Source organism: Prionailurus bengalensis, chromosome A2 (genome assembly GCF_016509475.1).
Source record: "Prionailurus bengalensis isolate Pbe53 chromosome A2, Fcat_Pben_1.1_paternal_pri, whole genome shotgun sequence".
Classification (NCBI taxonomy): domain Eukaryota; kingdom Metazoa; phylum Chordata; class Mammalia; order Carnivora; family Felidae; genus Prionailurus; species Prionailurus bengalensis.
Window position 1 is genome coordinate 65,073,222 of NC_057348.1, and position 11,765 is coordinate 65,084,986.

Genomic DNA, 11,765 nt, shown 5'->3' on the forward strand with positions numbered 1-11,765 from the left:
CCTCCGACCACTTATAAAATTGGGGTTAATGATTAAGAACAAAGCATGAAACACCTGGAAACCCAAACCACTTATTATGGTGTGCAGACATAGCCTATGATCATTGCTTTCTAAATAAGCATGGACGTGCTCTTGGGTGCACACAAGTTATGACTTCTCTTTCCAGGTCCCAAGCGAAAAAGACCACTGAAACACAGACATGCAAGTGTCCAGAGCGGTCAGCCACTTGTGCTCAGTGACAACCGGCTCTGCCAGGCCCCTGATCCGGGGAAAGGCCGTCCAGGGAAGAACAGAGGAGGTCCAGGAGGCAGGAGAGAGGCGACATGGTACGAATATCCACACACCCAATTTAAATCATAATTGAGCTCCATCAACCTTACACAGCCACTGAGGAAATACTAAAAGTGCCCTAAGGTCATTTGATAGTGTCACAGGGGAATGTCCAACTCCTGGAACTTATTCAGAGAAACTATAATTGCAAAAGAATAAAACTCCCTAGGCCTGCTTTCCACATCCCATCAAACAATATCTAACATTACAGCCTTAAGTGAACTGCCTCCCATAAGTATGGCTAAGAAGTAACATCTTTGAAGTGAAATGCGAAGCGTTCAATGTAGCAAATCATTAGACTATCATTTTAAAGAACGTAAACATGTCGCCCAAAAGTCTAGAATGCTTGTTTTTATTTTTTTATTTTCGTTTTTTAATGCTTTTAATGTTTATTTTATTTTGAAGGAGAGAGAGAGAGAGAGACAGAAGCAAGAAGGGGGGAAGAAGAGAGAGAACGAGAGGGAGATAATCCCAAGCAGGCTCCACACTGTCAGCACAGAACCTGATGCAGGGCTCGAACTCATGAACCATGAGATCATGACCTGGGCGGAAACCCAAGATTCCGACGCTTAACCAACTGAGCCACCCAGGCACCCCACAGAAACCTGTTTTTTTAGAAAAGGCTAGAAACCTAACCTTCCTTCTTATTTTAGTATACATTCATTAATATTCATTAACATCTGTATACTTGTATGGAAGACCTCACTGCCATGGTCCATGGTCACTGTCAAGAAAGCAGTTCCTATACTTTATTTTTTGTTGGGGGGGGGGGTGGTGACAGGGCAGAAGCAGCACAAGTTACCCACTTCCATTAATTTAAAAAAATTATTTTCTTGTTCTAATAACTTGATGGAATCCACACATACTGATTCTCAGAAACGAGCATCAGCTATGCCTTCGTGAAGCTCAGATCCTGATGAAATTGATTAGCAAACTTCCACTGGTTTTTATGTAAGCATGGTCCTTGAATGCGGCCATTGAGCGAATGCCCCGGCTGTTTTGACATTTCATGTCACTGGGGACTATTCTATTCTACAGAACTCCGTGTTTCCTCCATAGAAAAAAATTAACCAGTACCCTTCCAACCCCCAGCACACTGTCCCATTCACAGAGGGCCAAGAGGGAAGTTTCACCCTGGGTTCCATGACCACCTACCAGTGGCAGGGATCTCATAAACACTCAAAAAAAAAGAGACTAAAAGTAAACAGATAAACTCAAAGTTAATCTTAAATGGACTTAAGTATATTTAAAAACCTCACTGAAAGGAAATTTGTTTTCCCTGGTAATTCCAGAACATTCTGACACCTCAACTGTGCTCTAAAATTCCTTAGAAGTCACATCAAGTCGACTTGTCACTTTTTGCCTAAAGGAGTCAGTTTTTTTCCCAGTTAAGTTAGTCACAAGTCCTTGTTTTCATGAAATTACTAGTAAAAACATACAATTTCAACCCAACTAATTGGGTTGAATAAAGAGAATTAGTAACCACTTATTAATAATTTAGTGGCATATACAATCTACAGCCACGAACAGATTATCCCTTCAGGTCCCCTCAAGAAGGGCTTCTTGGTTTGTGGTATGAAGTCTTTTTATGTCACCGGTCCCTGGTCAGCCCCTTTCTACGTATCGCAGGACGGCGAATGATTCAGTCAACAACAAATTCACCACATCACTCACTTGGATCATGTGGGAAAACGAGAGCTTGCTCCAAGTTTGATCTGATAGTCATCGCTTGCAGTATCAGGCAGAAAACAAATTTCCCCAGAGCACATGGCAAGCACTGCCTTATCCTGCAGCAACAGAGGAGCAGATCAGGGAAGAACCAATGGCACCTGACCGCTACCAATAATCTACCAAAGCCAGAAATTTCACATCCATATCCACCCTCTCCAGTAGGCGGACAAAACACCTAAATTATATAAAATATTCAAAAAGCCCAAGACCATTTCTCTCCTCCGATTTTAACACACCACAGCTTACTTAATCATGTAATTCCTACCTGGGAAATCCAAGCACATGGATATTTTCTAGGAGCTTCTTCACTACAGGGACGAAAACAAACGGCGGACGATAAAATAACTGGGAATTACAGAAGCTAAAAGCTGCGCGTCTACATCTCTCGGACAAAGACGTTCAAGAAAGCAGATCAGAGGAAAAGAACTAAGTGTATGGGTAGGGACCACTGCCTATGTTGTCATTGTATCCACAGCAAAAGCCCTTGGTTCCCCAGGGGAAGACTGAGATGTGAAGTCCAACCAGAGCTCAGACAAGAAGGGCTGTGGAGTCCCCTCTTGCCCATACAGCACCGGGGAGCGTGTGCCCAGGTCAGGATTCGCCACTTCCCTTCCATAATCAGATTCCCTTCCCGGCCTTCACAAATAATCTCTAAATTCAGTTCTGCTGGCCTCTTGCAATTAGCTCTCCCCTTCATACTTCCCCTCCTGCTACGTGATAGTGAGAAAAAGATTCCCTCTCCTTAAACAGGCTTATTAAACAGGTTCCCAAAGCGACAGGTTTAAAAGTAATTCTGAATCATGCCATTCGGGAGGCCCGTGTCTGTGAAAAGGGATTCCCCACTTTATTTTCTTTTGGGGAATTGTTTGTTCAAATGCAATTACATAACCACCACTAAGTGCACTGGAAAAAAAAAAAAAGAAAGAGAAGAAAAAGTTCTTTTTAACATTCCTCGGCTCCGGGATTATTTGATTTGCTAACCTGGCTCACTTTTTCCTGGCATTAAAGAGAGTTAAAAAAACAAAAACAAAAAGAACACGTTCGAAAACCTTTTGCAGACTTGGGCCACACAGCGGCCATGGGCACTCGGGCAGGGTGAGTCAGTGGGACACAAGTGCAAAGAGAAGAGATTAGTTGTCCCCACAGCGGAAAGTGGGCCCATTCGTAAGCAGGTGCAGGACCCACCCAACCGCTCATTCCATTCGCAAGACTCATGGCACACTCGCCCCAGGCCAGCGAGCGGGTGCGCGGGTCGCAGGGCGCCGCCGCAGTGTCCGCACGGGCCTCGCGTGACCCCGCGGCCTGGTCTGGGGGTGCGCCGTTCAAACTCCGGCTCAGGGTCCTGCTAGCGTTTCCCGCACTGGGGCAGGTACTTCGCGAGCAAAACCGGAATGTGGCGAGCAATCGCTACACCCAAGGTGTGCGGGGATGGAAGCGGACACCCGGACAGGTCTGGGCAGCCGCAGATCCGCGCAGGCAGGATGCACGCCCCGACCTCAGCTGCGAAGTCGGGGTCTCCTCCTCGGGTCCGTGCCCTGCACACTGTCCCGGGGAACCGCGGAGAAGCAAGCCGGGGGAAGGGGCGCAGACGTCCGCAGAGCGCGAGGACAGTGCCCTCTGCACGACCGCGCTCCCGAAGGCGGACCCAGGCGTCTGCGAGGTCCCGGAGCGTCCCCTTCATCGCGGGGAGGAGCGGACCGTAACCCGCCGACCGCGGCGGGGCGAGCGGCCACCACGGGAACCCGGGGCAGACGCCGAGCAAGCGGGTGGCGGGGCGGGAGTTCCAGGCCAGGTCTCCCACCGCCCTCCCGGCGCCGGGGGCGATCGCTCGGGAGGTGGCCGAGGGCTCTGCCCGCGGGGACCCCCCAAAAAGGGCGCGCGCACACAAACACCGCGGCGCCGAGCGTGCCCCGGCCTCGGCCTGACACTGTTACCTGGGCAACGACCCGGGCGCACTAAGTACACAAGTCCCTTCCGCGGCGGGGGGCGCGGACCCGCGGGCCGGAGAGGGGGCGCCCCCCGCCCCGAGCGCGCCCCCCCCCCCGCCCCTCAGGGCGCCCGCGCCCCCCTCCCTCTGCCCCGAGTGCGCGCGGCGCGGGCGTCCGGTCCGAGCGGGGCCCCGGCCCGCGCGCCGCCCGGCCGCCCGGCCACTTACCCGGTGGGGGGCTTGGCCGCCAAGGCGCGCGGCGCGTCCATGGAGCCGGCGGGGCGGGGGGCGCGCGCGGTGCCCGGGCCCGGCCGAGTCAGGCGCTCGCTGCCGCCGCCGCCGCCCTCATTCACTTTTTCCGCGCTGACCCATCGTCCTCCCACGCGGGCCGGCGGAGGACAGCGGCGGGGCGAGCGGACGGAAGGGGCTGGGACGGTCGCGGGCGGGGAGGGGCTGGCGCGGGGCGGGGGCGCCGGGAGCAAGGTGCGCCGCGCCCACCGGAGCGCCGCCCCCGCCCGCCCGCGCGTGTCCCGAGACGGGGTGGGCCGCGCCTGGGCCCCGGGGGCGACACCCCGCCCGCCGCAGCGCCCCTCCCGGGCCTCTCCCCGGCTCCTCCACCCCGCGACGGAGCGCGCCCCGGGCTGGGCGGCGCGGGGGATCCGGAGGCGCGGGCCGCGCCCCGGCGGGGAGGAGTTGCGGCAGGGGGAACCACCTGGCCCCCGCGAGGCCCTCGAGGGCGACGTGGGCGGACCAGCCGGGGAAGGACTGAGGTTGGAGGATGAGAAGCGAGTGACCGGTGTCGCTGCCTCTGCCCTGGAACCTCACCGAACCTTCCTCCGTGCCGGGCTATCTGAGGCGTCGGGCCTCAGCGTGGGTCCCTGGCCAGCAGCGCCTCGGAACGGGGTACAAATGCAGATTCTTGGCCCCTGCCCCGACCTAGAGAATTAGAAACAATGGTGGGGGGGGGGGCAGGAATTGGGTTGGAAGCGTGCTCAAGTTTGCCCAGCTGCTCTGTGGGGCGCCGCGTGCTGGGTCCCAGGGCAAGCAGTAGGCAGGAGTGCCTGGCAGAGGTAGCCCCGCCTGGGCCCAGGGCAGGGCAGTGCCAGGTCCCTGATCTAGCCCAGCTTCACCCCACACCCCTCCTAGCCCGCCCAAAGCAACAAACAACATTTGGACCGGGGTGCAAGTCTGACCTCCAAAACGGACACTTTCATGTGGTTCCGACCAACCAACTTTTCCAGGTGGAAAAGACGCAGGCTCAAGTGGTGCGCAGAATGATGAGCCCTGGAGGAGGTGACCCCCTCAAAGCTTGTACTTGGGGCGGTATTCCCACGCCTGCCTGAGCCTTTCTCCGGCTGGGTCTCAGCTTTCTCATTAACAAAGGGAAGAGACCGGTCTAGACCCAGAAGGCAAAGTCTTTGCCATGACCCCCAAGGCATTGGCTGCTCAGGGGTTGGTGGTCCTCCCCCTTCCCCCCCCCCCCCCCCCCCCCCCCCACAACCCAGTTCCTTCCTGTGCACCTGGCTGTGGACCTCAGCCTCCGGTTGTTCTCCAAATGCCTGAAAACTTTCCCGCCTCGGGCCTCTGCCTGGAATGTTCTCCAGGCTGCAGGCTGCCCCCTGCTCCCTGCTGTCTGTTCCCTGCACCCTGCTCCCCATGCGGAAGAGACACCTCCCCTCAGCCCTCTGTGTGAAAAGCCCAAACTCATTGCTCTGCCTCCCCTCCTTTATTTTCCTTCTGTGCATTTATCACTCTGTGTGTGTATACACACACATGTATTTTATATATAATATATTTTATATACATATTTGCTGTTTGTTTATATCTAAAGATGTTTATGCTTGTTTACATTTAAAAATAAAATGTTGCTTATGGGTGTGTATATAAATTTTATTAACCTTAATGTAAATATGCAACTAAGTGTGGGTTTATATGTTATATATCAACGGAATATACATAATAAGTACGTGTCATATTCAGCACACAGTTTGCCCTTCTGCTTGTCATCTGTCCCCTCCCCAAAATGTGATCTCAATGAGCGTTGGGCCTTGAGCCTCTTTTATGGGTCACTGAATCCCCCAGCCTCTGGACCAGTGCCAGGCAGGTGGAGTCGTGCTGCATAAACAGAGACTGCACTGGGGCGCCTGGGTGGCTCAGTCTGTTAAGCATCTGACTCTTGATTTTGGCTCAGTCATGATCTCACGGTTGGTGAATTCCAGCCCTGTGTCAGGCTCTGCGAGAGCAGTGGGGAGCCTGCTTGGAATTCTCTCTCTCTCTCTCTCTCTCTCTCTCCCTCCCTCTTTCTCTCTCTCTCTCCCTCTCTCTCACTGTCCCTCCCCTGCTTGTGCTCTCTCACTCTGTAAATAAATAAATAAATAAATAAATAAATAAATAAATAAATAAACAAACTTAAACAAACATAAAACAGAGGGTTCACTGAATGAAAGAATCCCTACAATGCCTTCCACCTCCAGGCTTCCGGGTCAGAGGATCCTTCGCCGAGATCAGGACCCCTCCCCCACCCCAAGGTTCCGGACACCACGTGGGAAAGGGCAACCTGGGAAGGGCCAGAGCCCAGAAGTGGACCACAGGCGGTGGGCCTACACCCGACCAAGGTCCCTGGGGAGGAAATCCAGCTCATAGACCACCGCAGGCCTGGCGACGGCAGCCGGGGGCATCGGGGGCAGGCGGCCCCTGAAACTGGTATCAGGGCTGTTGAAGAGTTTCTCAGCAGGACAGTTACTGTCGGCGGAAAATGATGACAAGGAGGCAATGTCCCAGGAGGCTCAAGTTGCTCTCCTGAGATGAAGGCCTGGAAGGATCTCAGGCCTCAACTACCGATTTCAGGAGGCCACCTGGTGTCTCAGACCTCAACACCCAACAGGCACCACTGGCCAGCACCGGGGTGGAAGGTGAGCCCTGGGAAGAGATATCACAACGGGGCAGGGATTGAGCCAGACTTGCCACCAGAGCGGGGCTGAGCTCCGAAGGCCTCCGGTGGAGAGTCCACACGGGTTGGGCCTGGCAACCTCATGATGGAGCACGAGGCAGAGCCCGGGAGGCAGGCGGACATCGGACCCGATTTCCCTGTATGTCCCTTACTGGTGAGGGTCCCAGGAGATCTACCAGGACGGAGGTCTTTTCAAAATGGTGCAGTTCACGTACTCTGGAACACCTGTCCCATGCCAGGCTCTGTGGGCAGTGTGGACACCGGCAGCCATCTTGAAGATGGGGCCCGAGAAGGGGAGCAGAGGGGACGGGCAGGGGCTTCGCTCTTCCAGACAGAGGGTGAGAAACAGGAATGGGTGTAGGCTGAGCAGCAGAAGGCTGGGGGGGGGAAGGTCCCCAAGACCACCTTGACGGTTGTAGAGTCTTCCGGTAGGATGCTCTCCTTTGTTGGCCTTCCTCCAACCTCTGATTTTATTTATTTATTTTGTTTTAAAGTTTATTTATTTTTGAGAGAGAGAATACACACACACACACACACACACGCACACACACGTGGGAGAGGGGCCGAGAGAGAGGGAGTCCTAGGGACCTTTTAGAGCACACGGTCCAGTCACACACAAGGGCAGTAATTTCAAGGAAAGGTGTTCCTCACTGCTTCTTCCCTGCACGCTTTTGCATTTCCTCGATAAACTTGCACCTTTTCAGGCACTACTACTAAACTATTGATTTCAGCGGTTGGAAATATCTAAGAATGTGTGGACAAGTTTTGGGTTTTTTTAAATATTGATTTAGGGGCACCTGGGTGGCGCAGTCGGTTAAGCGTCCGACTTCAGCCAGGTCACGATCTCACGGTCCGTGAGTTCGAGCCCCGTGTCGGGCTCTGGGCTGATGGCTCAGAGCCTGGAGCCTGTTTCCGATTCTGTGTCTCCCTCTCTCTCTGCCCCTCCCCCGTTCATGCTCTGTCTCTCTCTGTCCCAAAAATAAATAAACGTTAAAAAATATATTGATTTATTTTGGGGGAGCACCAGTGGGGGAGGGGCAGAGAGAGGGGGACAGAGGATGGGAAGTGCAGATACCAGTTGGGAAGCTGCCCATCTGCCGGCAGGGAACCTGATGCAGGACTTGAACCCACAAACCACGAGATCATGACCTGAGCCGAAGTTAGATGCTCAACCTACTGAGCCACCCGGGCGCCCCTGACAAATGTTTTAAAATGGCTCTTAAAAAAAAAAAAAAAGAAAGAAAGAAAAACAGAAGAAAAAGCCCTGATTTGTAGAATTTGCCAGGTTTTGTGCTGTAAATGCCCCCACATCAGCCGGTTTCTGGCGGCCGTCATGAACACCAGGTTAGAGACAGGCTGCCTGGCTCCGGCACACAGCCATGGTGACACATGTCCTGCCCGCCCACGCACTCACTGCCCGAAAGCTGAACCTTTGTCCCTTTCATCCACAAAGCACGGCTGAGCCTGCGGTGTCCCAGGGCACCAGGCTGGGTCACAGGCTTGGTCACCGACTATGCCTCTGGGCTGCCATGCTGTCAGCACTTGACCCAAAATAAGGGGTGTCACTGTTGCTGAGTGCCAGAGTGAGTCCCTTTGAGGGACAGTCTTCCCTTGCTCTGCCCCATGCCCCACCTTGGCTGCTACCTCTCCTCCCAGACCCCATCCTTCCTCTCTGCGGACCCACCTGGGACAGCAGCAGCCTGGGGGCGCTCCAGGCCCCTTGAGCACTCAGCCCCCTTGCAGCCTGATGGAGTACCTGGGTCACCCCCAGAGTCACTCGGGCTTCCCCCAGGGGAAGACAATGAAAGGAAGAATTCACTTCAAAGCTGCCCGCTGGTGGGGACACCCTAGCCTCCTTGAATACGCATGAGATGCTTCTGTGAGCTTCTTAAAATGCAGATTCTGGCACAGTGGGTCCAGGGTAGGACCAGAGAGTCCACATTTCAAGCCAACACCCACCAACTTGGAGACTAATGTCCTGACCACCGAGGGACCCTGCCCGGTCCTCCAGTCACCAGCAGGATGACTGAGGGCCGAGCACTTCTGTCCAAAGCTTTCGTTTTCTCCTCTGCAAAAGGGAACAATCTGGGGCAGAGCAAGGTTTTGCTGGGCGTGAGTATCCAATTTAAGTACCTTCAAAAAAGAAACAAGCATCCTGGAGATCTGTACAAACCTGAATACCAAAGTGGATATTTATCTCGAATGTACCGTGCACTGAATTAGGACCCCCGCAAAATTCAAAGGTTGAAGACCTACCCCTCCCTGGGACTGTATTTGGAAATAGGTAATTAAGGTTTGATGAGGTCATAAGAAGGGGGCCCTATTTCTATGGGGCGGGTGTCCTTATTAGAACAGGAAAAGACACCGGAGCTCACTCCCTCCTCATTACGCTCTTGAGTTTGCCTTGGGTGAGAATTTTTTTTTTTTTTTTTTTTTTAGAGTGGTGAATGATTTAAACAGGACGAATTTTATGTGAGACCATTAACTGACAGTAGTGATTTAAAGAAACGTTTACATAGAGTCTTTTATTTTTACTGAGATATAATTCAAATACCGTAAAATTCACCTGTTTCAAGTCTACGGTTCAGCGGTATTATGCTTCCATGGTTATACACGGACTTGTGTCACCATCACCACTGTTTCATTTCAGAACATTCTTTATTATCCCCCCATCCCAAATAAACCTTACTTCCATTGACACTCACTGCCTGCTCCTCCCTCGCTCCAGCCCAGTGGCAACCACTAATCTTTCTGGGTTCACCGATTCAAGACATTTCATACAAACGCGTGGACATTGTTTTCACTTCCCTTCCGTGTGTATTTACCAGTGGAATTCCTGGGTCGTGTGCCAATGTCACGTTTCACCCTGGGAGAAACTACCACGCTGTCTCTCCAAAGTGGTCGTATCATTTTGCAACTGACGCCGGCAATGTGTTCCTCTACGTCCTTGCCAACGCCTGTTACTGTCTGTCTTCGGTTACGGCCATCCTGATGGGTGCGAGGTGGTATCTCTGTGTGATCTGGGTCTGCATTTCCCTGATGACCAATGATGCCAAACGACTTTCCGTGGGCTTCATGACTTTTTGTGTGTCTTCTTTGAAGAAACGTGATTCAAGTCTTTTGCCCGTTTTGGAAATCGGATCGTTGCTTTATATATTTTTGAGGCGTGAGCTCTGTGCACAGATAAGATTTGCAAATATTTTCTCCCATACCGTGAGTTACTCTTTCACACTTTTAACGGCGTGTTTTGAGGAGCAAAATTTCTTACCGTTGATGAAATTTGATTAATCTGTTTTCTCCTAGGTTGCTTGTACTTTAGTGTTCCATCTAGGAAGCTGTTGCTTTTCAAAGGCATATTGTGTAGAGCGTTGTAGATAATTAATCCTTTTCTATGATTATTACAGTATGTTTTTTCCAAAGTGGTAATTTATGGAACAGGAACCACAAGAGAGAGGGGATAGGACCATGCCAGAATCAGGCACGAGGGGGCTGGTCCTGGCTGAGGCCACTGGGAGCGGTTCGCAGATGCTGGGTCTGAAAAGCACAAGTCTGCGGCTAAATCAGCCCCCCACCCCCATCCCTGGCTCATTTCCTTGGTCCGCCCTCCAGCATCCACCAGGAAATGCGCACCTCTTTTCCTTTCTGGCTTGAACAATGCTTATAATAACCAACTTTGGGTACGGTATGTGTTGGCTAAATCAATAACTATATTTGTAGTTAACATTGAAGGACAGTTCCTAGATGCCAAGCACGGCGTTAAACTCTTAATAATTCAAATCATTTAACATTTAGAGCAACCCTAAAGATAGGTACTATTGTCGTCCCCAGTTTAGCAGCGGAAAAACTAAGAGGGAGATTAACTAAACCGCCCAAGGCTGCACAGAGCAAGGATTTGTGCCCAGACAGCATTACCCGGGATCTTATATTCTTGGCCATTATGCAAACACAGTTGCTTTCATCTGCGCGCAGCACCCGTTTTCTCCTGTGAACCATTTCAACACACAGGCACTTCCGGCACTTAGGATTTGTCAGCAAGCGTGTGCCGAGCTCACTGTGGAGCAGCAAATGGAGAGAATGTGTAGGTTTGGTTGTCCTGCCACTCTGTCATGAAGCTTTTATTTTAGCCACCAGCTGTCACGATTCTTCTGCTGAGATCATACTAAGAGCTGTGCGCTTTCCCAGCATGTGCTATCAAGAGGAAGCATCTTTCCGCCTTTCTGCGGAGATGCGGGGCCTGTGAACTTATGTAACGTTGCACCTACACGGTCAACCCACGCAAGGATTACGCAACGGGGTTTAGGATTCCTCGTGGTGTTTTCTGGAAACACGAGCCTCTTCAGAACCCGCATCCTTGGCGTTTTGACTAAATAGGATTTTCTGACCCGGGCTGTGGTGTGTTCCGTCTTTATAAATGATTTGGCCTTTGAGAGCTTGCCTGGTTTGGGGGAGGGCTAAAGATTCGGCACACGCTGGTCTACGCAAAAGACGCAATCTTTCACGCTTGCTTGGTTTCATTCAATTCTGGTGTTATTCCAGAAGCCAACGCTGGAATCACCAGCACTCCGTATTACCTTTCCGACCCCGCCCTGCCTGCTAAAACTCTGTTCTGTAACGTGGTTCAAGAATGGAGGGATCCCGCTGACAGAAGCGTTCCCAAGTTTTCGATGTACAGTTTCAAGTATTGGTGGCTTGTTGTACCAACGCGTGGCCTCCTTCCCAAAGTGACAATCTCCTCTTTTTAGTGAGTTTATGGGCCGTATTTCCCAAGGAGGAGAAAGAGGAAGGAACGGGCTCTGCGTTCTTCTGTTCCCAGATATTTACTATTCC

The 11,765-nt window shown here is 52.2% G+C and overlaps 1 protein-coding gene across 6 annotated transcripts in view; it reads right to left on the bottom strand.

The window, feature by feature from the left end:
- COBL (cordon-bleu WH2 repeat protein) overlaps positions 1–4,638 on the bottom strand; it is a 276,897-nt gene extending 272,259 nt beyond the window's left edge. For all 6 annotated transcript variants that reach the window (XM_043588470.1, XM_043588471.1, XM_043588468.1 and 3 more), the window contains exon 1: positions 4,217–4,638. In XM_043588470.1, coding sequence (XP_043444405.1) covers positions 4,217–4,257 — 41 coding nt within the window. In that variant the 5' untranslated portion in view covers positions 4,258–4,638. The remainder of the gene's footprint in view (positions 1–4,216) is intronic.
- Positions 4,639–11,765: the final 7,127 nt, after the last annotated feature.